The 27,879-nt window shown below is 52.9% G+C and overlaps 1 protein-coding gene across 1 annotated transcript; it reads right to left on the bottom strand.

Moving 5' to 3' along the window:
* Positions 1-242: 242 nt before the first annotated feature.
* TRAIP (TRAF interacting protein) lies at positions 243-27,589 on the bottom strand (the record flags this gene model as incomplete). Its single annotated transcript, XM_080696651.1, has 15 exons — positions 243-365; positions 487-537; positions 641-790; positions 994-1,042; positions 2,676-2,831; positions 8,648-8,736; positions 9,039-9,128; positions 9,643-9,730; positions 10,361-10,474; positions 10,939-11,033; positions 12,613-12,740; positions 13,242-13,281; positions 16,702-16,785; positions 17,210-17,267; positions 27,492-27,589. 15 exons carry the CDS (start codon positions 27,587-27,589, stop codon positions 243-245), a joined length of 1,413 nt encoding a protein of 470 aa, XP_080552777.1.
* Between the last annotated feature and the right edge of the window lie 290 nt (positions 27,590-27,879).

Here is a 27,879-nt window from a genome sequence, read left to right as displayed (position 1 = left end):
GAAGAAAGCGTCTTTTTATTTCACAGGGAAGCCTTCCCCATCCTCTCCCACCCCCCGCTCTCCCTAGCAGGACGCAGGGGAGCAGCTGAGGCGCCCCAGCACTCTGCAGGCAGCAAGTGGCCCTGGGCCCCAAGGCCAGGCGCCCACCCATGGCCAGCCAGGAAGGGCAGCCTCGGCCGCTCTCGGGCCCTGTCTGGCCAGTCCTTGCACTAGATGGAGGCCCCGTCTGCCTGGCACGCTTCTCACGGCCACAGGAAGCTGTCCAGGTTGGCCTGGGTGTGGGGGAGCCTGGCCCGCACCCTCGCTCTCTGCCTGGCCTTGGCCCCGGGCTTAACAGGCAGCGGACGGATGGTGCTTGTGGCAGTCTGGAGAAAGCTGTCAAGGAAGAGACCTGGGAGGGCACTAGAGGGCCGCCAGCAAGAAGAGCACCGGCAGGCATGGTGGGGCCCACAGTCCACTCAGCCCACTGCCACGGAATAAGGATACAGGCCGGATGAACTTGGTCCGGCCTCCGAGCCCATCGAAGCCTGTTCTCACCTAGGGCAGAAGGAAGAGGTAAGTGGGACAGGCTAAAGGGTCAAGGGGCTAGCAGCCTCACCCGCCCCAGGGCCAGCACTGCCACTCATGGAAGCCCACTCACCACGTCTGTGCTCTGACAGGACTCTGCCCTAGTCTTCTTGGGCCGCTTCTGGCCCAGGAGAGCATTTCGGATAAAGACAGGGAAGGCACCCGCCAGTTCCTCATCTGGCTCTCCTACACAGCGCTGGCCACCCAGTGAGAGCTGGGACTCCTGCAGGGGAGGCGGAGCCAGAGGGAAGGAAGGCAGGGTGGTGGGACACAGCTGGCTCCTGACGCCTCGCCTGCAGGTGGAAGGAGCCCCGGGGCGGCTCCGAAGCATCACAATGCAGGCCAGGCTGCCCCACAGCCCTCACGCCAGGCCCGGTCCCACGAGAGCTGGCTGCTGGCCACCCTGCTCCTCCGGGAAGCTCTTACCTGCTTGGGGCCTTTGGGCAGCGTCTTGAGGATGTCCCGTGCAGGGGAGCTATGAACACAGGCACAGGGCAGCTGAGCCACACTGGAGGCGGGCAGCCAGCGCGTGGCGTGGCTGCCCGGCCCGAGGACGGTCTGCGAGCTGCCTCAGGGCTTCCCACGAGTGTGCGCAAGTCGGGGAGCTGTACTCGATGGCCCAGCAAGGGTAGGCTGGACCACATGCCAATGTGGCTTCGTTCCCAGGTCCCTGAGTCCTCGGCACCTCACTGTGCCGCAGGCTCTACCGGGCCTGGCGCCCACCGACTGTCCACCGAGAGGTGTCCTGCCCGATCCACGAAACGAGCTAGTTCTGCCCAGCGAGGCACTAGTCCCGGGCCCTCGGGGAGAAGCCCGCAGGCACTCACATGGGCCAGGCAGCACCCTGCACCCCGGGCAGAATGGAGCAGCACCTGGCACAGGACCCGTGTCCACATAATTCCTGGGACCCTCACACTAGCTGCCCTCTCCCATTGCTACTGCAGCTGAGTGGGAGGGAGGGCGGCGAGCTACGGCAGGCCACAGGGCAGGCCGAGGCCAGCCTGCCGACTCCGGCCTGGCTCCTGCCCCTCAGCCTGCAGTGAGACCACACGACAACCAGGGAAGACCCACGGCTGCGAGCCTGCTCAGAGGGCCTGCGCCGACGACCCTGAGGACGGCGAGCTGCCGAGGCCTGGCGGTCAGAGGGCCTGGTGTCCACCTCCAGGTTCTTTTTTTTTTTTTAGTACTGGGGATGGAACCTAGGGGCATTCTAGCTCTGAGCTCCAGCTCCAGCCCTATCTTTTATTCTTTACTTTGACACAGGGTCTCACTGAGTTGCAAAGGGCCTAAGTAGCTGAGGCTGGCCGCGAACCACGATCCTCCCCTCTCAACCTCCCGAATGCTGGGATTACAAGCGTGCGCCACCACGCCGGCTCCCCTCCAGCTTCTCAGCAAAGGCAGCCAGCTTGTGGCGGTGCCGGAGCTTCTGGCGGGAGCCCCGCGGTTGCACTGCTGAGGCCCCTATGGTGGGTGCATGCTAGCCCAAGGCAGGTGGCTGACAGTCGGGCCAACCTGCCTTCTCCCACCTCCACCGTGCAGAACATCTCAGTTTCTACCTCTCCTGCTCAAAGCCTTAGGTTAAAAGGAAGCCCCTACAGCCTGACTCTTCTTACCTGAGTGAAATGGTTTCACGTCTGAAGAGGCGTGGGCCTTACCTCCACCAGGAACCACCCTTGGGTGCCTGGCCAAGGAGACAAGCGTCCCCTTCCCCAGGGCCACTGACGCCCCGGCGCAGGCCCCACAGCCCCTTTATGTGTCCCTGTGGGCCGCCCCTGCCTCCAGCATGTGCCTCCGACAAGAAGACATGCAGAGTCCTCGGCTCAGGACTCTGTGGGCGGGCATCCATGTATCGGGAGAGCTTGCCCCAGCCCAGCCCTGGTCCTGGCCCTGCCGCCCTTCTCACTCACACCCCAGCAGCTGGCCTGGAGGGAAGAGGGCTAATGAGACAAGAGAAGGCTGCGCATAGGCTGATGCTCAGGCGGGGACCCAGGCTGGGGCCAGAGGCACGGCTGGGCCCAGGTGCCTTCGCTGCCAGCCGCCACTGAGCACTAGCAGGGCAGGATCTGCAGGGTCGTCTCAGCTCTCCCCTCCAGGTCCCAGTCACTCACCGGGCCTTCTCCACGCACAGCTGCCTGGATCGGCCATGCTGGGAGCCGGAGGGCCGGGCAGGCGGGGTGTCCACCTCGAAGGTAGCATTGAGGTCAATATCACTGCTGAAGGACGGCTGGCGGAGCTTCAGGCTCAGCATCTCTACCGGGGCTGGGCTGAGGCAGAGACAGCCGAGTCACTGGGCCGGAGTCGTCGTCCAGAAGGCCCCCTGCCCCCTAATCATTACACAGCTGTGCTCAGGCCCCCAAGGAGGTTTGAGGCCAGTCTTGGCAACTTACAGAGACCCTCAGTAACTTAGTGAGGCCATGTTTTAAATAAAAAGAACTTAAAAAGGGCAAGGGACATAGCTTGGCGATAGAATGCCCTTGGATTCAATCACCAGCACCAAGAATAAAAATAAATATATAAAAAATTATCGGGCATGGTGGGACATGCCGGTAATACCATACTTGAGAGGCCGAGACAGGATTGCAGGTTTGAGGCCAGCCTTGGCAACTTAGTGAGACCCTGTTTCAAAATAAAGAATAAAACGTAGGGCTGAGGGTATAGCTCAGAGGAAGAATGCCCCTGGCTTCAATCCCTGTAAGGCTCGGGCAATTTCACTAAATGAGGAAATGTTCATGTTGGATAAGAAGGAATACAACATTCTTCATATAGTGCAGCTCCTGACTTGGCAAACACAGTCAGCCTACCTTCTGCAGAGAGAGAACACGGGAAGTGCGCTGCGTGTGACAGCGACCACCTCTGCAGTGACCTCCGTCTCTGTGTGCCTAGTTCTATGACGGGGTCTCTGAAGAAACCGCAGCCGAGAGGTTTTTCTAGCCATGCACTCCAGCTCCGGCCCCCCGGCACCCCAGGGACACTCTGCCTTCGCCTGCCCGCCCGTCATGCAGGCGCCGTCAGGACAGTGCTCAAGGGGCAGGCTGGGCTGGGTGCAGACACAATCTCCAGGTGGCTCAAGGGAGGACCTCGTGCGCCGTCCCTACGTCATGCCAGGGTGCCCTTGCTTGCCCCTCCGCTCGCCCGCTGCGCTGAGTGACTCAGGTAGCTGTCAGTGGACACATTTTTTTTTTTTTTTTTTGCGGTACTGAGGATGGAACCAAGAGGCATTCTACCTCTGAGCTACACCCTCACCCCTAGAGCCCTAGTTTTTATTCTTTATTTTGAAACGGTCTCACTGAGTTGCAAAGGGCCTTGCTAAGTAGCTGAGACTGTCGGCAAACCGCGATCCTCCCGAATGGACACAGTTCTTGTTCTGCCAAACTGCCCCGGCGTATCCTTCTCCTGTATGAGCCACAGGCCTGCTTCCCTCCCTGCCAGACCCACTTGGCTCCCTCCCTCCCTCAGCCTGTTCTGTGAGGAGAGCCGGGGCTGGGCACCCCGCACTCACTGGTGGAGGCCATCACCCTGGGACACTCACAGCTCATGAGAGTTTCACTTAGCACCCCGCCCCCAAGCCAGAGCCTGTCCTGGGCACATCTACACCTGTGTGGCTTGGGGTCAGTCTGCATTTCCTCTCCAGTGAGCCAGGCTGAGGGGACCGGAGCCTGCTATGCAGCCAGCAGCCACAAGGAGGGGCTGTGGAGCAGACCTGAAAAGGGGCGCTGCTAGAAGTGCCAGGCTCCAGGGTCAGGCAGCAGGGCTGCTACCCTGGCCCAGGGAGTGGACGAGCTTTCCCACAGACACCAAAAAGCCATGCACGATGACCCAGAGCAGCCAACATGGGCCCAGCAACAAAGCTGCTACCCCTGGCCTCAGGTAAGACAGCCTGGTGCTGCTCACTGCATCCCCAAAGCCCTGCCCATAGGCGGTCTCCTGCCACTTCCTACCCAGAGGGCCGCGGGGTGTGGGAGCTGGGCCCAGGGCAAAGGCCGTGATGCACACGATCCTGACCACGGACGCCGGAGAGCAGAGCGCAAAAGCGCATACTGCAAAAGACGACCAGAAAGCAAGAGCAAATGCTTGCAGAATTAGAGCAGAATTACCACTCAGAGAGGGCGCGGTGGCGCACGCTTGTCATCCCAGCATTCGGGAGGCTGAGACAGGAGGATCACAGTTCGCAGACAGCCTCAGCTACTTAGTGAGGCCCTTTGCAACTCAGTGAGACCCAGTTTCAAAATAAAGAAGAAAAATAAATAAAATAAAAGAATAAAAAAAAAGGCTGGAGGTGTAGCTTGGAGGTAGACTGCCACTGGGTTCCATCCCCAGTACCGCAAAAAAAAATAAAAATAAAAAAAATTACCCAAAGCCGGGCATGGTGGCGCACGCTTGTAATCCCTGCACTTGGGAGGCTGAGACAGGAGGATCACACAGGTTCAAAGCCAGCCTCAGCTACTGAATGAGGGTCTCAGCAACTTAAGGAGACCCTGTTTCCAAATAAAATATTTAAAAAAGTAGGTCTGGGAGTATAGCCCGGAGGTAGGAAAGCCCCTGGGTTTCACCCCCAGTACCACACACACACACACACAAAGGGAGGTTGGGGGTATAGCTCAGAGGTAGAATGTCCTTGGGTTCAATCCCTGGTACCAAAAAAAGAAAAAAGGAAAAGAAAAGAAAAAAATTGTTAAAGTGCTATGAAAACTAAGATTTTGAGTTTGGGGGTATGGGAGATTGAAAGCAGGGCCATTCTACTTCTGAGCTACATCCCCAGCCCTATTTTATTTTTTACTTTGAAACAAGGTTTCACCAAGTTGTGAATGGTCTAAGTTGCTGAGGCTGGCCGTGAACCTGCGACGCTCCTGTCTCAGCCTCCCAAATACTGGGATTAAAAGAGTGTGCAACTACGCCTGGCTCCTCCAGCTCTATTTAACTTTTTATTTTGAAGCAGGGTCTCCCTAGGCTGTCTAGAGTCTTGCTAAGTTGCTGAGGCTGGCCATGAACCTATGATCCTCCAGTCTGTTTCTCAAGAACAAGGATTACAGGTATGTTCCATCATGCCTGGCAGAAAATTAACAAATTCCTTAATTTTTTTTTTTTTTTTTTTTTTTGTGTGTGTGAGCTGGGCATTGAACTCAGCAGCATTCTGCCTGAGCTATACCCCAGCCCCATTTTTTATTTTGAAATAGGGTCTCGGCTAAGTTGATAAAGGCCTCATTAAACTGCTGAAGTCGGCCTTCAACACCCTCCTGTCTCATTCTCCCAAGTGCTGGGATTACAGATGTGTACCATCATGCCTCGCTTAATTTTTGTTTTGTTTTTTCTTTTGCAGTACTGGGGAATGAACTCAGGAACATTCTACCTCCGAGCTACACCCCCCAGCCCCATTTTTTTATTTTATTTTTTGTTGGCTTGCTTTTTTTGGTGTGGTGCTGGGAATTGAATCCAGGGGAATTTTATCTCTGAGCTATGCCCCCAGCACATTTTTATTCTTTTTATTTTGAAAACAGGGTCTCACTGAGTTGTAGAGGGCCTCACTAAGTAGCTGAGGCTGGCCACGAACCTGTGATCCCCTGTGTCAGCCTTCCAAGTACTGGGATTACAAGCGTGCGCCACCACGCCTGGCTAATTCTAAATTTCTTAAAAAATTTCTTGCTGAGCACAGCATGCCTGCAATCCCAGCTACTTGGGAGCCTGAGACAAGAAGATCTAAAGGTTGGTTTAAGGAATGTTCCTAAGCCAGGTGTGGGCACAGACCTGGAATCCCAGTATGCGGGAGGCCGAGAAGGATCACAGGCTCAAGATCAGCCTCAGCAACTTGTGAGACTGTGTTTCAAAACAAAAGCTAAAAAAGGCTGGGATGTAGATCAGAGGTCGCAGGCCCTGGAATGTCCTACACACTGTGATATGCTGGGGAACCTAGCCCTCGCCCAGAGCCACAGCGACAGGTCAGCTGCTGAGGGGGAGAGGCAGAAGCTGGCCTTCGTCATCCTGAGGGTCTTGGCATCAGAGCACAAGGGAGACAGGGCAAAGCTGCCACAGAGGAGCCATCCACTGCTCCTGAGAGTTAGGGGCCTGGGAGAGGACCCAATTTACAGGAGACTGTGGCTGGCTAGACAGGGCTAACACTAAATGCGACAGACCTGCTGCCCTAGTTTATGCTCAAAAAATACCAGAGAGAAAGGCAGCCTGACTGGTGCCAGCCGGCCTTATACAGATGTGAAAGCTAATGGCTCCTGCTGCTGGGGTGCAAGGAAGGACAGCAAAGCTGCCCTCCTGTCCCAAGGTGGGCTCCAGGCCTGGGCACAGAGCCTGGTGGTGAGGGGAACTTGGGGCCGCCCCAGCCCGGCTGCCTCACGAGCCCCACACAAGGGGGCAGGGCACGCAGTGCACCCCACACGCCGTGCTGCAGGAGTCCAAGCCTCGCAGCAGCCAGGGCTGGAGGAAGCAGTGAGCATGGTCCCTGCGCTCAGGGCATGTGTGCCTGTGCTCCTCGCCGCAGCGCCAGACCCAGAGGGCCAGCGTGTGGCCACACCAGGCCCGCTTGCGGGACCACCTCAGTCTCTGGGGCTTCTGACAGGTGTGGCCAGGGAGGGGGAGGGAAGGGCCAGAAACAGAGCCCAGCTGGCCAAAATGAAGCCCACACCGGACCTCATGGCAGGCCCCAGGTGCTGGCAGCCAACTGGATGCGAGGAAGACAGCACACTGGTTTACCGAAGAACGCGGAAAAGGGGTGCAAATACAACCCTAAGTCGCTGGCAGGAGTCCTGTGTCCGGGTCCTCTGCAGGCAGGACAGGACCCTGAGAATGACCCGCCAGCCTGTCTACACACTGGGGGAGGACGGGACGTCCAGTCCTGGCAGGGGCCTGCCCTCTGCCCATCCCTCTGCTCTTGCCTCCTTCCACTGGCAGATTTGTTTATTTTTGTGCTACTGGAGATTGAACCCAGGAACACTATCTCAAGCTATACTCCCAGCCCGATTTTATTTTCTATTTTTATTTTTGCGGGTCTGGGGATGAAACCCAGGGGCATTCCACCTCTAAGTTACACCCCTGCCCTATTTTTTATTCTTTATTTTGAAACAGGGTCTCACTAAGTTGCAGAGGGCCTCCTAAGTATCTGAGGCTGTCCGCGAACCGCGATCCTCTGGTGTCAGCCTCCCAAATCCTGGGATTACAAGCATGTGCCACCATGCCTGTTTTTTATTTATTTATTTATTTATTTTGAAACAGGGTCTCTTTAGGTTGATGAGTCTCACTACTTGCTAAGGCTGTCCTCAAACCTGTGATCCTCCTGTTTCAGCTTCCCAAGTACTAGGATTACAGGCATGCACCACCACGCCCAGCTTAAAATATTTTTATTATTTATTTACTTATAGCAGTACTGGGAAATTGAACCCAGGCACATTCTACCTCCAAACTATACCCCCGGCCTTTATTTTGAAACAGGGTCTCAGTAAATTGCAGAGGGCCTAAGTAGCTGAGACTGGCTGCAAACCCACAATCTTCCTGTCTCTGCCTCCCAAGTACTGGGGTTACAAGTATGTGCCACCATGCCCAGCTTTTAAAATATTTAAATAAATCACTATGTATATATGTATGCATGTACGTATTTATGTGCTGGGGATTGAACCCAGGAGGCATTCTACCTGAGTTACACTCCTAGCCCTATTTTACTTATTTTGAAACAAGGTCTCACTGAGTTGTAGAGAGCCTCACTAAACTGCTGAGGCTGTGAACCTTCAATCCTCCTGTCTCAGCCTCCCAAGTGCTGGGATCACAAGCCTGCGCCACCACACCCTGCAAATATTCTTTCTTTTGAAACAGGGTTCCCTTAAGCTGCTGAGTGAGGCTGGCCTCAGCCTGCTGGGCTCAGCCGCCCAGGCACTGGGATTCTAGGTGTGCGCCCCACGCCGGCTCCTGTGCCTTTCTTGCCAGAGTGCAGTCTCAAAGCTGCTCTCTCGCTTTGTCCTGGCTGGTTCGCAGGCAGGAGGCCCAGAGCTTCCCGTCCACAGAGAGCACCCACGCCACCCCAGGCAGGCCCTTCTCGGGCCCTCTTCCCGCTCCCCACCCCTGCCGCAGAGGGCCAACACACCTCTCTAAAACCAGGCGGTCGACAGTCTCTCTGGCCACGGGGGGCAAGCTCAGGGTTTCCTGCAACATGGTTAGCTTCTTCTTTAGGCTCTTGGAGGAGAGAAGAGCGTGAGTGAAAGGACGACGTGGGGGCAAGCGGCGTGTCCCGGCACCAGGAGGAGGAGGCCTGCCGCCCGCAGCAGGCTGCAGAAGCGCTCTCTGCAGGACCGCAGCTGATGGCTCGGGACCCTGCGGGTGGGCCCAGGACAGGTGGCGTGGGAAGAGCCAGTGCTACCTGCTCTCTGCCAAAGAAGCGGAGGTGCCCACCCCACCTGCCGTGGCCTGCCCAGGGAGGCGCGGAGCCAAGGGCACCCAGACCCCGCACCCGCATCCATCTGGGGGCAGACACTGACTGTGACTTCCTTGTCAGCACTCTGCAAGTCCTTCTGGGCCGACCTCAGCTCCACCTTGGTCTTCTCCAGCTCGGAGCAGACAGTCTGCAACTACAGGAAAGCACAGGGGGTAAGGACAAGCAGTAGCGGCCCCGTGCACCCAGCGCGCAAAGGCGTGGGGTCCAGAAGGGGGTGTGGCTGCCTTGGGCCTGCAATGTGGAGCAGCGCCTCCTGGGGGCAAAGGCTGCTCTCTGCCCCACTGCAGCCTGAGGCACCACACCAGAGCCAAGGCAGCCGTCCCGGGAGCCCTCTCCCTGGGCCTGCCACCCAAAGGGCTCTGAGCTGTCACGTTTGGGGCCTGTGCTCTGCAGCCAGCTGAGGTAGCAGGCAGCTGAGGAGCCGGGCAGAGCAGGAAGGAGCACCAGTGTGTGCCCATGCGGGAGGATGGCTCCGCGATCTGCTGCCCCGTGGACAAGCCCATGGAGTCAATACCAGTAGGGACCGGTGAGCAGAGTCCAGGAGCCATGCGCCAGCCTCCTGGAGTAGGCTGCACCGTCGGGCCCCAGGGCCTAGCCCAGGGACCGGGTGAGCAGGCCTCTTCAGCCTGTCCTCCCTGCTCAGTTACCTTGCTTCTGGAAGAGACCAGGTCCTTCCTCAGCCTGTCCGCCAGCTCCCCCGAGGCCTTCAGTGCCTCTTTCAGATTCTCATACTCTCTGCAGGGTGGCCGTGGAAAGAGGCGGTCAGACTGCGCCAGGCCTCAGCTCACTCACGTCCCTCCGCTGACCGTGTCCAGCAGGCCCGGGGGGCTGTGGAGAGCCTGCACCAAATGCAGGGGCCGGCCACGCTCTCCCCGCCTGGCCTGGAGGCACGGCAGCTTGAGGGTGTGCAGGAAGCTCCCGCCTCTCCAGGGGCCTCCGCCACCTGGTCCCTCTGTGCTTGTGAGCCAAGGGCCTCCCTCCCACGAACCTCCATCCCCGTAGCGAAGAATACGGGCAAAGTGCCCGATCCAAGCCAGGCTGGGCCAGGACGGCGCTGATGGGAAATACACTAGCGACAGTGGAGGGGCTCACAGCTCACAAGCCGTGTTGACGCCTAGAAAGGCCACTTCACACCCGAGCCTCTCGGCAAGCCTAGAAGGCACATCTATTACCATCGTCAGTGTGAGATGAGGGTCAGAGAGGCCAGGAAGCTGGTCTCAGTCCACACAGCTGGTGACAGCTAGAGTTAGGGTTCACACTAAGGCAGCACAGCTCCAGAGCTGGCCCCGAGCTCTACCTGTTGTATAAGAGCTAGGGAGGGCCGCTGGGAACCCCTGGCTTGCTGACAAGCGCCAGGGCACGTACTTCTTGAGGGACACACAGTACACAGCCAGCTGCTCCACCGCTGACTGCCCCACACCCATGTCTTGAATCATCTCCTCCACCTCAGACCGCTGACTCTGGAGTAGGAGCTCAATCCTGAAAAACATACCCGGCCCACGGCATTTGAAATCTGGAGGCTGACGCTTAGTCTGCCTCCCTTTGCTGCCGTTGCTATGGCAACAGCCTGGGCTGCTAGGATGCTTCAGCAGGTGGGTGTGCCCAAGGAAAGGTTCCACAGCGGAGCTGAGCACAGCTCCAGGGATGCTGCCAAGGAAGAACAGGTGCTGACAGGGGGCCTTAAGGTCAGGCGTTCCTCGAGGCTGCTGGAGGAACGTGTCACCTGGCCACAGCACCAGGCTGGAGGAGCGTGGCAAGGACCCCATGGAAAGTGGGATCCACAGCGGCCAAGCAGGGAAGCTTGTGCCACAGGTGGCTGGCCCGAGCCCTCCGTGCCCGCAGAGCCGTGAGCACAGACGTGAGCCCGCCGCCGCAGGTGCCCGGAGCTGGACTCCGCGGGGCCCTGGGTGTGAGGCACAGTACAGGCGCCCACTCCGACTCACTGCTCCATGGTCTTCATCTTCCTTCTGAGTTGGCGGGCCTCCTCCTGCGCTTGTTTGGTCTCGTCCTGCTGCTGCTCCAAGTACATCATCTGCTTCTGAAGAGCAAACACACCCATGCGTGCTGCTTAGGAGCCACGGCTAAGGCCCCGGAGAAGACCCTGCTCTAGAACTGTCTGCACTGTATCTTTTGAAAATGCTGTTAGCAGCCAGGCACTGTGGCACACGCTTGAAATCCCAGTGCTTGGGAGCCTGAGACAGGAGGATCTCAGGTTCATGGCCAGTCTTGGCTACTTAGTGAGGCCCTCCACAAATTAGTGAGACCCCGTTGCAGAATAAAGAATAAAAAATAGGGCTGTGGGTGTAGATTGGAGGTAAAATGTACCTGGGTTCAATCCCGAGAACTCCAAAAGGAGAAAAAAAAAAAAAAAATGCTGGTAGCTATTTGTCTCCAAATCCCAGGAGGTAAGACTGGGGGGCATTCTGGCCTGTGTGTGACTGCTCGCAGGCCCCAGGCCAGCTGCTTCCTCCTGGGGCATGTCCTACGATAGGACGCAGCCCACAGCCAGCGTCTACAGCTCCACTGTGGGCTGCACGTGGTGCAGGCAGCTGAAAATCGAGTCCAGAGCACCAACAACTAGGGCAACCATCCGGATCCGTGGACAGGTGTAGGACAGGAGAGCCGGGCCAGGAGCAGCTGGCCAGGCTGCCCTCAGCTGGGACGGCCATCAGAGGCTCCCGCTCTGCAGCCAGGCCATGTGACTGAGCCCATCCCCCAAGCAGGAACAGAAAGAATGAATACCCTGAGGCCCTGTCTGTTCACAAGGATGGCTCCCTTTCCCTTTCAAATGGCATCCTGCAAGGACCGCTCCTGCCTACAAGGCCAGAATATCAATCGTGGGTTCGGAATCAATCGCCTCCTGCCCCTTGGAGAGCAAGAGGCTTGCAACCTAGGCTGATGCAGAATTCATCGGCCTGGCTGCTTGCTTTGTGGGCTTTGATCTGCCTGGTCAGCTCAGCACAGCTGACTTCAAAGGCCCTCGCTCCTCTCTGGGATGCTGTTTGATCTGGCTCCAGAGAGCAGCCTGGCTAAGCACTGGAGCGCTGAGGGAAGGTCTTCAGACTGGTAGACGGACAGTCAGTGGAGTACGAGCCATTTTGAAAGCACAGCCTAGCCTCACCAAGGTTTCAGTTGAGCAGCCCTCCATGAAGTGTGGGAAGGCCTCCAGAACTACCTCATCAAAATCACAGGCTCGGCCACGCATGGTGGCGCACGCTTGGAATCCCAGCATTTGGGAGGCTGAGACCAGAGGATCACAGTTCACAGACAGCCTCAGCCACTTAGTGAGGCCGTCTGCAACTTAGTGAGACCCTGTTTCAAAATAAAAAAAAAATTGGGCTGGGGGTGTAGCTCGCAGGAAGAATGGCCATGGGTTCAATCCCCAGCACCACACACACACACACACACACACACACACACACACACACAATATCTCCAGACTCAGCCAGTGTACTCCTTTCTTATGGGCGGATGGGGCCACACGAGAGCTGGGGTCTGCCTCCGTTTTACAACTGCACAATCAAGGTACTGACGGGGGCAGAGCTAGAACGTAAGCCCAGAGTGGAGATCCTGAGACGGCCAGAGCTCATCACACCTCTGCGCCCGCAGGGACCTACCTTGAGCGTGGAGCTCAGCATCTTGGCCTTGTCTAAAGCCGTCTGCAGGGAGTCCACGGTGGCATTGCGCTCTTCCAGCGTGTCCCGCAGGGTGTCGATGATGGCCTGGCTCTCCCGTTTCTCCCTCTCTGGACCATGGGATGAGGGCGGTGAGGGAGGGGAGAGGCCCATCGACCCGTCAGCACAAGGACCCAGCCCTTGTGCTCCAGCCAGGGAGGGCACAGGCATGGGCCAGGGAGCTGAACGGCCTGCTTCCTCTCTGGCACACCCGTCTGGGAAGCGGGGCCACAGTCCTCAACCAAGAGACAGCTGCTTGGGAGATTCGCTCTTCCCTTCCCATGGATCTGGGTAATTCATCGTTCCAGAAATCAAGCAGACTCCTGTCAAACTGTGCAGCTCAACTTCGTCCCATTAGGAGCCCCTCCCAGCCCGATCCTGGCCCCAAAGCCAGCAGAGAGGAGGCTCAGGTGGTCTAAGTGGGCGGCTGCATTCACCTCCCTAGGAAGAACCCTGGACACGCCCAGCAGGCAGAGTCCTGGCTGTCAGGAGGCTTGAGCTCGTCCATCCTCCCCTTCCTCCCAGCATCCAAGTCAGGGGCTTCCCAGGGCTCTCATTGCTTGAAAGCTCACCTTTCTGGGAGAGCTGGGCTCTGATACTGTCCAGTTCATTCTGCAAAGCAATACCCATACTAAGCAACAGAAACGCAGCCTAGCCTCCTCCACACGGCCTCCACAGGTGCGGGAGCCTCAAGGTGGACGCATGAACTCCGGTGTGTCTCAAAGCCAAGCTAAGCCAACACAGGAGAGGTAAGTATTCCTTTACCTCCACGAGCTGCAAAACGTAGGGCCTGGTGGCACCGCCTGGAATCTCAGTACTTGGGAGACCGAGACAGGAGGAGCACAGGTTTGAGACCAGCCTCAGCAACTTAAGACCCAGCAACTTCGCAAGCTTCTACTTCAAAATCAAAAGCAGAGACAGGAGGGTCGGAGGCCGAGGAGTCTCAGCTGCTAACACAGCAAGGCAACCTAGCAAGTCTTTCTTTCTCTTCCTTTTCTTTTGTGTGTGTGCTAGGGATTGGACCAGGGGACTTATTTCTACCTCCAGGCTGTGCTCCAGTTGTGTTTTGTCTTGCTAAGTGACTGAGAGCTGTACTAAGTTGCTCAGGCTGCTCTTGAACCTGCAATCCTCTGGCCTCGGCCTCCCAAATGCTGGGATTACAGGTGTGCGCCACCATGTGGAAACAATTTTTTTTTTGGTGGTACTGGGGATGAAACCCAGGGGCTTTTCTACCTCTGGGCTATACTCCCAGACCTATTTTATATTTGATTTGGAAACAGGGTCTCACTAAGTTGCTGAAAGCCTCACTAAGTAGCTGAGGCTGGCTTCGAACCTGTGCAATCCTCCTGTCTCAGCCTCCCAAGTGCTGGGATTACAAGCATGCGCCACCACGCCCGGCATAAACAATGTTTAAAAACAAAACAAATAGCCTGGCGTGGTGGCACGCACTTGTAATCCCAGCATTCAGACTGGAGGATCATGGTTCACGGACAGCCTCAGCTACTTAGTGAGGCCCTCTACAACATAGTGAGACCCTGTTTCAAAATAAAGAATAAAAACTAGGGCAGGGGTTGTAGCTCGGAGGTCAAATGCCCCTGGGTTCCATCCCCAGACCTGAAAATACAACAACAACAAAACAAAACAAAACAAAACAAAAGAGCTAGAGATGCAGCTTGGCAGTAAGAGGTCCCTGGTTCATTTCCCAGGAGCACTAAATAAATAAATAGGGCCGAGGGGTAGCTAAGAGGTAGAACATCCCTGGGTCCAATCCCTAGTACTGAGAGAGGGAGGGAGGAAGAAGAGAAGGGGGAGAGGAAGGAAAGGAAAGGATAAGGTAAAGAGGAGGAACCCAATCCCAGGAGCAAAACCCCAGGCCGGGAAGAACAGTAGCACAGGGGCCGGAGAGTGAGGGGGCGGTGGACCAGCCTCAACAGCAGAGACCTCCATGGTTTCGCCAGCCACGAATGCCCTTACCCTCTGGCCATCAGCTGCACTCGTCAGGGACACAGAACAGGGATGGCCAAAGACCTGGGGCCATGACCACTTCTCCCCACCCAGGGTCCTGCCTGCTTTACGGGCTAGCTCCCTGTTCACTCTACCCTGACTCTGTGTACCTCCAACATCCCAGCCATGCCCAGAGAGCTCGGGAGCCAGGGCAGCTCTGCACCCCTGGATGAGGCTCACATGCTGCGCTCACCCGCTGCTGCGAGGGTCAAGGGAGCCCCTCGAAACCCTTCTTCTTCTTCTTTTTCTTTTGGTGGTACTGGGGTTCCTGGAAACCCTTCTATCTCCGGGCTATACTCCCAGACCTATTTTTTATATTTTTTTATTTGGAAACAGGGTCTCTGCTTCAATCCTGCACGATCCTCCTGTCTCTGCCTCCCAAGTGCGGGGATTATAAGCCTGCGCCACCACGCCCGGCTTCGAAACCCTTCTTTATGCTCCACAGCAGCTGCGGCAGGGCAGAGAGGCCAGGGTGGAAGAGACCCCAGGCCCTATTTGGAAGCCCAGAGAGCGCCACATCACTGCGGGCACAATCAGTGCCCGCTCCATAGCCAGGACAGCAAGGCTCTATAGAACCAAAATGTTTGAGCAAGGATCCACGGCAGCAGCCAGGTGGAAGGAAACCTCCCTTCCTCTAGATCACCCTTCTAAGGTCAACACAATTTCACATGTGGCGATACGAAGGCCCAGCCCAGTGGATGGACAGGCCCCCTGCTATGGAACTCTCCGCCTGGGGCTCTGGGGAAGAAGTTTCTGGTGCCTAGGCTGGTCAGTATAAGCAGGACAGCTGGGACGAAAGGACATGCAGATCTGCCTGAGAAGAGACAGCAGCCCACGGCTGGAGCACCGTCTCCCAGTCTTCTGGCTCCCACCACGCCCGAGCAGGGGCCTTCCGTGCCCTGGCTGCAAACCACTCAAGACACTGTCTCCCTCCAGCCAGGTGTGGTGGCACACGCTTTTAATCCCCGCACTTGGGAGGCTGAGACAGGAGGATCGTGCAGGTTTGAAGCCAGCCTCAGCTACTTCGTGAGGCTCTCAGAAACTTAGTGAAACCCTGTTTTCAAATAAAATATAAAAAAATAGATGCTGGGCATGGTGGCACACGCTTGTAATCCCAGCATTTGGGAGGCTGAGACCGGAGGATCGCAGTTCATAGACAGCCTCAGCTACTTAGTGAAGCCCTTTGCAACTTAGTGAGACCCGGTTGCAAAATAAAGAATAAAAAGTAGGGAAGGGGGTGTAGCTCGGAGGTCGAATGCCCCTGGGTTCCCTCCCCAGACCCGCAAAAAAAAAAAAAAAAAAAAAAAAAAGATGCTGCCTCCTGCTCTCAGAGACCCGGCTTTGAAATCTGGGAAGAAATCTGCCTCTGTTGCCATCCCCTCCGTGAGGATGCCACTTAAAACCAGAGCAGCTTCCCCAGTGGTGAGAAGGCAGCCCACACGGGGAGCAGGCCGTTCCCAAGGACAGCCCAAGGCCCTGGCATCCCAGACACCTGGGAGTCTCAGGCCACGGCAACCCCAGGCCAGCCCCCTCAGGCACACACAAAGCGAAATCCTAGATTTGGAAGAGAGTACAAGTGTAGCTGGGAGCCTGCGCACCCGCCCCTGCGGAGTGGCTTTCCAGGGTCTCTGACCTTTACTACTGCTTGGGGGAAGATCCAGGCCCGACTTTATACCACGTTCCCAGGCAGTTCTGAGGCGCGGCTCAGGTGAGAAAACACTGGGCGCAGACATCTCCCCGGCCGGGGAGTGAGAGCACCTTCTCATCTGCCCTCACTACCCAGCAGGCGGCGGGCTGGCCAGGAGGCATGAACCTTCACCAGGGGGAGGGCGCGGGAAGCTGCCCTGTCCTCAGAATCCCCACAAACCTGGCAGCTGCGGTCCTTCTGGGTGGCTCTCATCATCAGGTCCTCTGCTCTCCTCGCCCGCCTGGACTCTGCCAGCCCCACGACCCCTCCGAGCCCTCCCTGTTGTGTGGAGGTGGAAAGTGCCCAGGAGACGTGGGTCCAGTGGGGCAGATTTTGAATACCTTTAAAAATTCTGCATCCAGGACACTCTCCTCCTCCTGGGCAAGGTCGAAGAAGAGCTTGTTGATAATAGTTCTTTTGCCAACCTGGATGGGAAATAGATCGAGTGTGGCTGCCTTGCTGGGCCATGGCGAGGAGGGAGCTGGTAGGGTACTGCTGCTAACGAACGCCGGGTCTGGCCTCAGACCTAGCTCCAGTGCACCCTTTGGGGTGAGAAGCCCGCTCATCCCTGAAGGCCCAGCTGAAGCCGCGTCACTGCAGACGTGTGCTGAGGGCTCAGAAGTCACCGCCAAGTCCAGTGCTGGGCCACCTTCTGAAAGTGACAACTGGCCCCGGCAGCAAGTCCTTCTGCCAGCTACCTGTGGGGAAGCTGACCTCCCAAGCAACTCCAGGCCTCAAACCCCCACGATCAAAAAGACAGAGACATTGCTCAGTGTCTGAGACATTTCCACATTCCCGTTCCTGGGTAAGGACAGCCATCCAGCTGAGGTGGTTCCAGCCAGCCCTTACCTGGACTCGGCACTGTGGGCACGTCCGACTTGGTGCTGTCTCAAACCACTGAATCAGGCTGGAATGAAAAGCAGAACCAGAGGCTGGTGACCTTAGGGTGACCAGGACACAGCCAGGCAGCCCCTCGACCTTGCTCCTCCAGCAACGCAGGCAGCTATAGCGCCCCCACAGGCCTGCCTGGGACCCAGCACCCAATACCTTGGCCCACTCCTAGGCTTTGACTGGGGTGAAGGGTTAAGATAGGGGCTCTGACAACACCCCCACTTAAAGCTAGGAAGCCAAAGGATACACTTTCAAGGTAAGTAATAATTAAAGAGAAACACAAGCTGGGCACAAAGGCACATGCCTAGGATCCCAGCACTTGGGAGGCTGACACAGGAGGATCCAGGCTTGAGACCATCCTTAGCAACCTAGTGAGACCTCGTTTCCAAACAAAAACGTTTTAAAAACAGGGCTAGGCTCAGCTACTTAGTGAGGCCCTCCACAACTTAGTAAGACCCTGTTTCAAAATAAAGAATAAGCCAGGCGTGGTAGTGCATGCTTGTAATCCCGGCATTTGGGTGGCTGAGACAGGATGATCAAAGTTTGAGGACAGCCTCCAGCTACTTAGTGAAGCCCTTTGCAACTCTCTGCCCTTTGCCCTTGGTAATCCCAGCAACCCAAATGCAGGGATTCCGAGTGTGCGCACCACGCGGGATAGCCATGCATTTTAATGGGGTACGAGATGGTAGAGGCGTACATGCACACAACACTCGATTAGCCCTTCCCCAATTCCCTCCCCCATATGGTTCCATTTATACAAAGGAGGCACGTAGGCAAAATTCATCTCTGTTCTCAGTCAAGACAATGTGTTTGGAGGTTGGTAGGGAGTTGGAAAAGAACACGAGGTTTCTAGAGCTGATAATATTATTTCTTCCTTCCTTCTTTCTTTTTCTGCAGTGCTGGGATAAAACCCAGGGCCTCACACATGCTAGGCAAATGTTGCACCAGTGAACTACATCCCCAGCCCAATATCCTATTTCTGATCTGAAATCTGCCTATATGATGTACCTGGTTTGTGAAAATTCTGCAGACTATACATTTATCACACATGTATTTTCCTATAACTATATTATACTTCAATAGGAAATCTCTAAAAAGTAAATAAGCAAATAAGAAGAAACCTCACAAACCAGAAGACCACAAACCAGAACATCTTCATGCAGCTTCAGATATTGGAATTCCCAGACACAGACCAGACATGCTATGCTAAAAAATAAAAAGGAAGCCTGAATATGTCAGTACAGAATTAGAAACTAAAAAGTAACACAAGACTGTATGTGTGTGTGGTAAAGGGATTAAGCCCAGGGGCGTCCTACATCTGAGCTGTACCCTGAGCCCTATTTAATATTTTTTGGAACAGGGTCTCGCTAGGTTGCTAAGAATCTCACTAAGTTAGCCGGGCATGGTGGGCACACTTGTCATCCCAGCATTCGGGATACTGAGACCTGGAGGATTGTGGTTCGCAGACAGCCTCAGCTACTTAGGCCCTCTGCAACTCAGTGAGACCCAGTTTCAAAATAAAGAATAAAAAATAGGGCAAGTGGTGTAGCTCAGAGGTCAAATGCCTCTGGGTTCCATCCCCAGACCCGCAAAAAAAAAAAAAAAAATCTCAGTGAGTTGCTGAAGCTGGTCTTGAACCCAAGATGCTCCTGTCTCAGCTTCCCAAGTACTGGGATTACAAGTGCGCATCGCCATGCCCAGCTCAAATAGCGAGTGTGTGAGTGTGTGTGTGTGATCATTTTTATTTTTAATTAAAAAAATTTTTTTGCAGTACTGGAGATAGAACCCAGGGGCATTCTGCCTCCGAGCTATATCCCTATTTTTTATTCTTTATTTTGAAACAGGGTCTCACTGGGTTGGAGAGGGCCTCACTAAGTAGCTGAGGCTGTCCGCAAATAGCGATCGTCCTATCTTAGCCTCTCAAATGCTGGAATTGCAAGCATGTACCACCCCGCCTGGCTATCTTTTTTCATTTTTGTTGGTGCTGAGAATTGAACATGGGCATTCTATCTCTGAGATAGACTCCCGTTCCAATTTTATTTTGAAACAGGGTTTTTCTAGGTTGCTGAGACTATAATCAAACCTGCAATTCTTCTATCTCAGCCTCCAAATACTGAGATTACAGGCATGCACCACCATGCCTGGCTGAAAAAAATATATATTAAAAAATAGGGTTGAGCTGGGCATGGTGGCGCCTTTTTGTAATCCCAGTGTGTGGGAGGCTGAGACAGGAGGATCACACAGGTTTGAAGCCAGCCTCAGAAACTTAGTGAGACCCGGTTCCCAAATAAAATATAAAATAGGTCTGGGAGTATAGCCCGGAGGTAGAAGAACCCCTGGGTTCTACCCCTAGTACCACAAAAAAAAAAAAAAAAAAGAGTTGGAGCTGGGCGTGGTGATGCACACCTTGTCAACCCAGCATTCAGGAGGCTGAGACAAGAGGAGCGCTGTTCGAGGACAGCCTCAGCTACTTAGTGAGGCCCTTTGCAACTGAGTGAGACCCTGTTTCAAAATAAAGAATAAAAAAATAGGGCTGGGGGTGTAGCTCAGAGGTAGAATGCTCCTGGGTTCCATCTCCATTACCACACAAAAAAAAAGTTAAAGGAGACAAAGAAGAAAAATGTAAGCTGAGTATGATACCATACACCTGTAATCCTAGTACTTGATAGGCTGATACAGGAGGATTGCAGGTTCAAGGACAGCCTCAGCAAGTAATAAGGCCTCATCAACCTAGTGAGACCCTGTTTCAAAAATAAAAATAAGCCGGGCGTGGTGGCACACACTTGCAATCCCAGTGTTTGAGAGGTTGAGACAGGAGGATCACACAGGTTCGAAGCCAGCCTCAGCTACTTAGTGAGGCTCTCAGCAACTTAGTGAGACCCTGTTTCAAAATAAAGTATAAAACAGGTCTAGGAGTGTAGCCCGGAGGTGGAAAGCCCCTGGGTTCCACCCCCCAGTACCACAAAAAATAAATAAAATAAAACAGGCCATAAATCTGAGATAAAATGTCCCTGGGTTCAATCCGTAGTAAAACACACACACACACACACACACACACACACACACACACACACACCTATGTATTAGCCAAAAGTTAATTCAGGAAGAAGAAATAATCATAAACATATGCAGAGCTAAGTATGGTGATACATGCTTGTAATCCCACTACTTGGGAGGCTCAGATAGGAGAATCACAGGTTCAAGGCCAGCCTCAGCAACTTAGTGAGACCTGGTTTCAAAATAAAAAAAATAAAATAGGGCCAAAGTGTAGCTCAGAGGTAGAATGTCCCTGGGTTCCACCCCCAGCACCACAAAACAAACAAACAAACAAACAAACAAACAAACAAACATATACATACCTAACAGCAGAGTCCAAAATGTACAGAAGAAAATTTGACAGGATGGTGGAAAAGTTCTACAATGAGTTGGAAATGTCAATGCCCGGCCTTCTCAAGCTGATGGAAGTGTAAGACAGATGGCCAACAAAGGTCCAGAGGACTCAAATAGGCTATAAACCAACTAGTCCTAAGGACGTAATAGAGCACTGCACCAAACAGCAGGATACACAGAAAATTCTCCAGGAGAGACCATATATTGGACCACATAAAAAATAAATATTAGCCGGGCATGGGGGCGCACACTTGTAATCCCAGCATTCGGGAGGCTGAGACTGAAGGATCGTGGTTCGCAGACAGCCTCAGCTACTTAGTGAGGCCCTCCGCAACTCAGTGAGACCCGGTTTCAAAATTGGGCAGGGGGTGTAGCTCAGAGGTCAAATGCCTCTGGGTTCCATCACCAGACCCGCAAAAAAAAAAAAAAAAAAAAAAAAAAAAAAAAAAATTAGCCAGATAAGGTAGTGCACACTTGTAATCCCAGCATTTGGGAGGCTGAGACAGGAGGACTGCAGTTCATGGACAGACTCAGCTACTACTCAGTGAGGCCCTGTTTTAAAATAGGACTGGGGGTATAGCTCGGAGGTAGAATGCCCCTGGGTTCCACTCCTGTTACCACAATAAATAAATAAATACTAAAAAACTGAGCTAGGCATGGTGGCGCACCCTTGTAGTCCCAGCACTTGGGAGGCTGGGACAGGAGGACTGCCGTTTTCGCAACCAGCCTCAGCCACTCAGGAGGCACTGTGCAACTTAGTGAGACCCTGTTTCAAGATAAAAGAATAAAATTGGTCTCGGGGTATAGAATGGAGATAGAATGCCCGGGTTCCATCCGCAGTACCACACACACACACCAAACTGCACTCATACAAAGCATCTTTTCTGATCTCAGTGGAATGAAAAACCAGTAACAGAAGGAAAACAGGGAAACTCACAAGTATGTGCAAATTAAACGAGACGCTGTTATATAACCAACGAGTCAGAGGGGAAGTCATAGCTGGGTGCGGTGACGCACACCTGTGCCCCAGGAGGGTCCCAAGCAAGGACAGCCTCAGCAACTGGTGAGACGCTGTCTCAAAGGAGAAAAAAAAAGCTAGAGATGTAGCTCAATGGTAGAGTGCCCTTAGGAGGAGGGGAGAAAAAGGAGGATGAGCGTAGACAGGGGAATGAGAAGTAGACATCACAAGGAAAATTAGAAAATACCTTGGGATGAACTGAACACCCAGCATACCCAGATCTATGAAGGAAATCAACCACTTTATTTGTATATAACAAAAGAGAAGGCACCACTAGGATGCATTCGAATGGCTATTATCAAAAAAGGAAATGAGCGCTGGCAGGATGTGTAGAAACTGCAATCTTCATTTATTGCAGTTGGGAATGCAAAATGGTGCAGCCACTGGGGAAAGCAGTGTGGCAGTGCCCCAACATTAAACACAGCATTTCCGTCTCATCCAGCTTCTGGACAGCCCACACGGGTGAGGACAGGGCCTCAAGCACACCTGCACGCCAACGTCACAGCAGCGTGGCTCACAACAGCCACAAGGTGGAAACAAGCCAAATGTCCACCAGGGGGAAGGGCAAGCAGGCAAAAAGGTGACCTACATGCAATCCAAGCATATTCCACATTAAAAGAAACGAAGCCGGGCACGGGGCGCACGCTTGTCATCCCAGCATTCGGGAGGCTGAGACAGGAGGACTGTGGTTTGCAGGCAGCCTCAGCTACTTAGTGAGGCCCTCTGCAACTTAGACCCTGTTTCAAAAATAAATAATAAAAAATAGGGCTGGGAGCCGGGCGTGGTGGCACACACTTGTAATCCCAGCATTCGGGAGGCTGAGACGGGAGGATCGCGGTTCGCAGGCAGCCTCAGCTACTTAGTGAGCCCCTCTGCAACTCAGTGAGACCCGGTTTCAAAAAATTAAAGAATAAAAATAGGGCAGGGGGTGTAGCTTGGAGGTCAAATGCCCCTGGGCTCCATCCCCAGACCCGCAAAAAAAAAAAAAAAAAAAAAAAAAGGGTTGGGGGTGTAGCTTGGAGGTATAATCCTCCATGGGTTCCATCCCCAGTACTGCAAAGACAAAAGAAAAGAAAAGAATTACAGAGGATGGGATATAGTTCAGCAGTGCAGTGCTCTCCCAGTAGTAACAAGGCCCTGGGTTTAATCCCAAGCACCATGCAAGCTGCAAAAAAGGGGTGTGGTGGCATATGCTTGTAATCCTGCTGCTCAGGAGGCTGAGGCAAGACAATCACAAGTCTGAGACCACCCTGAGCAATTCAGCAAGACCCTTCTCAAAATAAAATGAAGACAACTGAGGCCAGGCGTGGTGGCGGCGACTTGGCCTCCCAGTACTTGGGAGGCTGAGACAAGAGGACCACAGGTTCACAGCCAGCCTCAGCTACTTCATGACTCTCTCAGCAACCTAGTGAGACCTTGTCTCCAAGTAAGAAATAAAATCAGGCTAAGGGTGTAGCGTGGAGGTAGAATGCCTCTGGGTTCAATCTCTAGTACTAAAAAACAACTGGGGATGGAGCTGAGGAGTCAGTGCTTGTCCTGAGTTCAATTCCCAGCAACACTCACACATGGACACACACACACACACACACACACACACACACACAGAAATGAAACAATTATTCAATTATTTCATGCTATAATTAACATGGATGAGCCTTGAAGATGTTACACTAAGAGAAATAAACCTGTCACAAAAGAACAAATATTGAGGTGGGTGTAGTGGTGCAGGCCTGTAATCCCAGTACCTGGGAGGCTGAGACAGGAGGATTGCAAACTGGGGACAGCAAGACTCAGCAACCTAGTGAGACATTGTTTCCAAACAAAAACTAAAAAAAGACTGGGGTGTAGCTTGGGTTCAGTCCCCAACACTGCAAAACCAAAAGAAAAAAAAAGATGGACAAATGACAAGTGCCATCAAGGATATGGAGGAACTGGAACCCTGTGTATTTTGGATTGGAATTAAAATGATGCAGGGCTGGTGGTACATTTCAGTCATACAGTTCACGTGGAACACGCACGAAGCCCAGGCTTCAACCCTTAGCACTAAAAATAATAAATAAAATGAAATAAAGTGATGTTAGCCAGGTGTGGTGGTGCATGCCTGTATCCCAGTACTTGAGAAGCTGAGACTGGAGGATCACAGTTTGCATACAGCCTTAGCTAGTTAGTGAGGCCCTCCACAACTCAGTGAGACCCGGTTTCAAAATAAGAATAAAAAATAGGGCAGGGGGTGTAGATCGGAGGTCAAATGCCCCTGGGTTTCATCCCCCATACTGGAAAAAAAAGGGGGTGCTGGGAGTGTAGCTCAGAGGTAGAAATACCTCTGGGTTCAATCCTCAGTACCAAAGGGGGGGAATGATGTTCAAGACCAGCCTGGGCAACATATTGAGACCCTGTCTCAAAAAAAAAAAAAAAAAAAAATGCAGCTGCTATCTGCTCTGGAAAGTAGTATGGCAGTTCGGCTAAACATAGACTCCCATATGTTCCAGTCTTCCCATTTCCAGGTATAGATCCAACAGAATTGAAAACAGGGACTCAGAAGATACCTCTGCGGCAATAGTCACAGCAGCCAAAACGTGGGAAGAGCTTAAGGTCTATCAACAAATGAATAACAAGGTGTGGTGTTTCTATATATACAATTAAATATTAGCCATAAAAAGGAGTGAAATTCTGATATACGCTATGATGTAGATGAACCTTACACTAAATGAAATAAGTCAGATTTGAAAGGAAAATGTGATTCTACATACATGAGGTCCCTAGAATAGGAAAATCCATAGAGACAAGGTAATTCAAGTAGCCGGCGGAGAGGGTGGGGTAACTGTTTAAGGAATACAATGTTTCTGTTTGTTTAGATGGTGTAAAAGTTCCAAAAATAGTGCTGATAATCACACAGCATTTTATATGTACTTTTTTTTTTTTCCTTTTGGTGGTACTGGGGTTCCTGGAAACCCTTCTACCTCCGGGCTACACTCCCAGACCTATTTTTTATATATTTTTATTTGGAAACAGGGTCTCCTAAGCCAGCCTGCGCAATCTTCCTGTCTCCGTCTCCCAAGCGTGGGGATGACAAGCGTGCGCCGCCATGGCTGGCTGTATATGAATTTGATACCACTAAATTCTACACCTAAAAATGGCTAACCATCAGTAAACATCAGACAAACTCAAATTAACATTCTACAAAATAACTGACCAGTAAGTTTCAAAAGTATCAAGGCCAAAAAATGAAAAAAGAAAAAGAAAAACAAAACAAGTGAAGACAGAGATTGTCCCAGACTACAGGAGTGAAGGAGCCTTGCAACTAAAGACAGTGTGATCGCCTGAACTGCTCCCGAAACAGAGGAGGGCACTAGTGGAAAGCTGCTGCTACCCAACAGACTCCCTACGGGAGGCAACAGAACACTACCAATGCTAATTTGTTTGTGTGTACATGGTACTGGTGATTGAACTCCAAGGATGCTCTACCACTGAGATATACCCCGAGCTCTTTTTATTTTTGTTTGAAAGAGTTTCACTGTGATGCTGAGAGTCAAATTGCCAAGCCTGAGCCAGGAGGATCCCAGGGTTTCAACGAACCTCAGCTACTTAGTGAGGCCCTGTCTCAAAATAAAGAATAAAAAGTACGGCTGGGAGGCCGGGCGTGGTGGTGCACCCTTGTAATCCCAGCATTTGGGAGGCAGAGACTGGAGGATCACAGTTCACGAATAGCCTCAGCTACTTAGTGAGGTCCTTTGCAACTCAAGTGAGATGCTGTTTCAAAAATAAGAATAAAAAATTAGAACTGGGGGTGTCACTCAGAGATAGAATGCCCTGGGTTCCATTCCCAGTACCACCAAAAAAAAAAAAAAAAAAAAAAATGTAGAACTGAATTGTAACTCAGAATGTCCCTAGGTTCCATCCCCAGTACCAAAAAAAAGTTGCTGAGGCTAGCCTCAAACCTGTGATCCTCCTGTCTCAGATTCTCAAACATGGGGATTACAGGAGTGTGGCACCACACCCAGCTTCTTTGCTTTTTATTTTGAAACAAGGTCTCACTTAGTTACTGTATGCTGGCCCCAAACATGTGATTCTCCTTTCTCAGCATTCCAAGTACTAGGGTTACAAATGTGTGCCACAATGCCCCAATTTGTGTGTGTGTGTGTGTGTGCGTGTGTGTGTGTGTGTGTATGCAGGGGATGGAACCCAGAGGCTTTCTACCTTTGGGCTACACTCCCAGACCTATTTTGTATTTTATTTGGAAACAGGGTCTCACTAAGTTGCTGTCTCAGCCTCCCAAGTACTGGGATTACAAGCATGTGCCACCAGGCCCAGTAACAATGCCCAATTTTGATGCTAATTTTTTAGTTTTAACAAATGTACGCAGGTGGGCATAATGGCTGTAATCCGAGTGTTTGGGAGGCGGAGATAAGAGGATTGCAGATTCAAGACCAGCCTGGCCATTGAGCAAGAGTCTCAGCGACCTAGTGAGACCCTGTTTCAAAACAAAAAATAACAGCTGGGTGTAGTGTCAAACATTTGCAATCCCAGTATTTAGGAGGCTAAGACAAAAGAATCACAGGTTTGTGGCCAGCCTCAGCAATTTAGTGAAACCATTAAAAAAAAAAAAAACCTGAGCATGTGGTACACACTTGTAATCCCAGTACTTCCGAGGCCATAGAGGAAGATCTGAGGTTCAAAGCCAGCCTCGGCAATGTATTTATTTATTTATCTATCTATTGTGTGTGTGTGAAAGAGGGGGGGGCAGGCGGAGAGACAGAGACAGGATTGAACTCAGGGGCATACTACCTCCGATCTACACTTCCAGACCTATTTTATTTTTATTTGGAAACAGGGTCTCTCTAGGTTAATGAGAGTCTCAGTACTTGCTTACAGTGTCCTTGAACCTGTGATCTTTCTGTCTCAGCCTCCCAAGTACTGGGATTACAAGCATGTGCTACCAGGCCTAGCTCAGCCTCAGCAATTTAATGAGGTCCTCTGCAACTTAGTGAGACTATTTTTAAAAAATAAAATAAAATAGGGCTGGGGATGTAGAATACCCCGGGGTTCCATCCTCAGGGCCATTAAATACATACATACATACATACATACATACATATAAAATGAAAAGGGCTAGGTATGTAGCTTGGAGATAGAATGCACCTGGGCCCAATCCCCAGTACCACAATAAATTAATAATAATAATAATTATTATTATTAATAATAATAATAATAATAATAATAATAATATCCAATCCAAGCCATCAAGGCAAACCACAACAAACCCCTTAAAGTTATCGGGAGCTGAACGTGGTGGCACACGCTTGTAATTCCAGCATTCGGGAGGCTGAGACAGGAGGATCGCGGTTCGCGGACAGCCTCAGCTACTTAGTGAGGCCCTCTGCAACTTAGTGAGACCCTGTTTCCAAATAAAGAATTAAAAAAAAAAATAGGGCAAGGGGTGTAGCTCAGAGGTCAAATGCCCCTGGGTTCTATCCCAACCCCGCAAATAAAATAAAATTAAAATAAAGTTATCGGGAACCTATCAGGTTTCTATCCTGAAGAAATAAAAAGGCTCACTAATGTGGTGAAAGCTCATTTCTGCCCGGGCTGTTTGGAAGTCACAGCTCTTCATACAGATGCCCAACCTTCATTTAGGCCAATTCCGTCCCCCGGGCTGGGCTGTTATTACGTCCCCCTGACCCATTCTAGCCCAGCTCGGGGAGCTCCGGCGCGGCTCCGTCTACCGACGTCCACAGCGCCCGCCGGGCGACCAGGGTGGGCTCCCGGAGGCCCACGCTCCACCGCCCGCCGCCACCTGGGCGAAGGCCCGGCCTCTACGCCGCCGTCACTCACCACTGCAGGTGGAAGGTGTGGCCACAGTGGATGGCGGCCACATCGCGGGAGTGGTCGAAGAAGTCGGAGCAGATTGTGCACAGGGCACGGATAGGCATGTTGGCTGAACCCTAGGGGCCAGGTAGCCAAGGAGACGGCGACGGGTCCGCTTTCGTGGCCGCGCCCCCAGCGCTCCACTCGCTTCAAATTTGGCTCCACTGCGCACTTCCGGGAGAGGCCAGGAAATGACGACACCGAACCCGGGTCGAAGCCTAAGATCTTGGCTCTGATTGGACAAGCCCCAGAGGGGCAGGACCAGGGGGTGGGGCTTCGCGGCCCGCGGCGTAGAGAATGCTGGGACGACCGCGGGAGCTTTCAGTCGTCTGCGGGACGGAGGCGCGGCTGGCTC

This window comes from Muscardinus avellanarius (assembly GCF_963383645.1).
Source record: "Muscardinus avellanarius genome assembly, chromosome: 5".
NCBI classification, from domain to species: Eukaryota; Metazoa; Chordata; class Mammalia; order Rodentia; family Gliridae; genus Muscardinus; species Muscardinus avellanarius.
The sequence above is the reverse complement of the archived record's forward strand: the minus strand, read 5'-3'. Positions and strand labels throughout refer to the sequence as shown.